Genomic DNA, 2,500 nt, shown 5'->3' with positions numbered 1-2,500 from the left:
CCTACATATATATATATATATATATATATATATATATATATATATATATATATATATATATATATATATATATATATATATATACATACAGTGTGTGTGTTTGCCTGGTCACTGCACATTTGTCTCAGCGTGAGTCCCTAAACAGCCCCATCCACAGCCTCCCCAACGCACCCTCACCCCCTTCCCTTGACCCAGGGTGACTCCGGCGGCCCGATGGTGACCCTGCGTGCCAGCAACCGCGCGCAGTTCGAGCAGATCGGCATCGTGTCCTGGGGCGCAGGCTGCGCTGAGCCAGGCAAGCCGGGGGTCTACACGCGGATCACGGGTCAGTCTTGCCTCGGTCTTGTATTAGGGTTGTAATATCAATTATTTTTTCGGATCATGCCCATTGTTATTGTTATCAAAATATCCCTTTCTTTTATCATCATAATGTGCATGACCCTTACTTCCATTATTATCATGACCATTATTTTTTTATCATTATGTCCATTATCTTATCATTACCATTACCATTATCATTAACATTATCATGAACATGATTTCATTGAAAACGTAATATCATTCTTGTTATAACAAATATTGTAGCCATTATCATACTGTTATTGCAGTGCATATCTATATTATCAGTAATCCCATTTCCATCATCATCACCTGCCGAAATTCACGAAAACAAATTAGTAAAATAATTAATTTTCTACATTCTGACGGAAATCATTATATTGCAGAGTACTTGACCTGGATTGAAAACACGATGGACTCGAAATAACACTTGTGAGTCTTAATGAAGATTTTGCTTCGGTTCCAAAAGGGACTCTTTTTTTTTTTTTTTTTTTTTTTTTTTTACTAGTGCCAGTACCGTGATACCCATGTATCCGTGTTAATTATCCTACTGTCATTTTTCAATAGCAGATGATCCTCTTCTGTATATGTATACGTATATATGTACGCACGCACATAAACACACACACACACACTAACTCGCTCGCTCGCTCACTCACTCGCTCACTCACTCACTCACTCACTCACTCACTCACTCACTCACTCAAATACACACACATACACACACACACACACACGCACACACACACACACACACACACACACACACACACACATACACACACACACATTCACACTCACACACACACATATATGTAAGTATGTATATATAGGTAGATAGATATATAGATATGAACATATATATATATATATATATATATATATATATATATATATATATATATATATATATATATATATATATATATATATATATATACATGCATATCTGTATATGTACATACATGTTTTATATGTATGTATGTATGAAAACGGTTCTATAGGAGTCCCCTTTATAAGGTAAAACAAGTATTTATAAATGATTTTGTCACGATAAGAAATTGTAAATGACAATAAACATTTAACAATACAACAGTATTGAATCTCATTCTCCTACTTTGAAAATATGAACAAGAAGAAAACACGAGAAGACTGAAATTCCTTCTTATGATACTGAAAATATTGAAGTGTCACGGAAAAGAAAAAAAAGAAAAAAGAAAGAAAAAAGCCGTCTCCGCAAATTACATAAAAAAATCGTATCAGGTGGTCATGTGTTTAACTTTATAATCAACTTGACATATAAATGAACAAATTAAGTTGCAATTAAGTTAAATTCTCAACCTGGATGTTCCTGCAAATGGATGCTGATGTTGAATAACTGAAAAGTAGTTTGTCTAATTATTTGCCACTTAACTATACGCATATCATTAGAGCAAGTTGTTCCCAGTAAATGTACTTCAGTTCAAAACTACATACAGGATGAACACTGAGTGAACACAGGGCGTGCAGCAAACACCCCGAAATTAAGTAATTCCTGCAAGTTTCTGAAAAAAATCCAACTAAGGTACCAACAAATGGTCGTTTTTTTATTTTTTGTTTCCGGTATATATAGACACAAAAGGGAGAGAGAGAGAGAGAGAGAGAGAGAGAGAGAGAGAGAGAGAGAGAGAGAGAGAGAGAGAGAGAGAGAGAGAAAGAAAGATTGAGAGAGAGAGAGAGAGAGAGAGAGAGAGAGAGAGAGAGAGAGAGAGAGAGAGAGAGAGAGAGAGAGAGAAAAGAAAAGGTGAGAGAGAGAGAGAGAGAGAGAGAGAGAGAGAGAGAGAGAGAGAGAGAGAGAGAGAGAGAGAGAGAGAGAGAGAGAGAAAGAGAGAGAGAGAGCGAGAGAAAGAGAAGATTTGAGAGAGAGGAGAGAGTGAGTGAGAGAGAAAGAAAGATTGAGAGAGAGAGAGAGAGAGAGAGAGAGAGAGAGAGAGAGAGAGAGAGAGAGAGAGAGAGAGAGAGAGAGAGAGAGAGAGAGAGAGAGAGAGAGAAGGAGTGGGGTCGAAGAGAGCACAGAAAGAGATCGTATACCGAAGTTAAAGAAGGAGGGACCGTGAGTATAAAGGGATGCCAACAGTAGGTTGAAAATCAATCTATCATATCTTCTTTACGAGGAATCTGG

The 2,500-nt window shown here is 37.0% G+C and overlaps 1 protein-coding gene across 1 annotated transcript in view; it reads left to right on the top strand.

Annotated features, from left to right (window-relative positions):
* The window catches only part of LOC138860586 (ovochymase-1-like), a 12,510-nt gene extending 11,076 nt beyond the window's left edge, over positions 1-1,434 (top strand). The window contains exons 13-14 of the mRNA XM_070118419.1: positions 196-325; positions 726-1,434. Coding sequence (XP_069974520.1) covers positions 196-325; positions 726-766 — 171 coding nt within the window. The 3' untranslated portion in view covers positions 767-1,434. The remainder of the gene's footprint in view (positions 1-195; positions 326-725) is intronic.
* The last annotated feature ends 1,066 nt before the right edge of the window (positions 1,435-2,500 follow it).

This window comes from Penaeus vannamei, chromosome 42 (assembly GCF_042767895.1).
Source record: "Penaeus vannamei isolate JL-2024 chromosome 42, ASM4276789v1, whole genome shotgun sequence".
NCBI lineage: Eukaryota > Metazoa > Arthropoda > Malacostraca > Decapoda > Penaeidae > Penaeus > Penaeus vannamei.
Note: the sequence above shows the minus strand (reverse complement) of the source record. Positions and strands in the feature narration are given on the sequence as shown.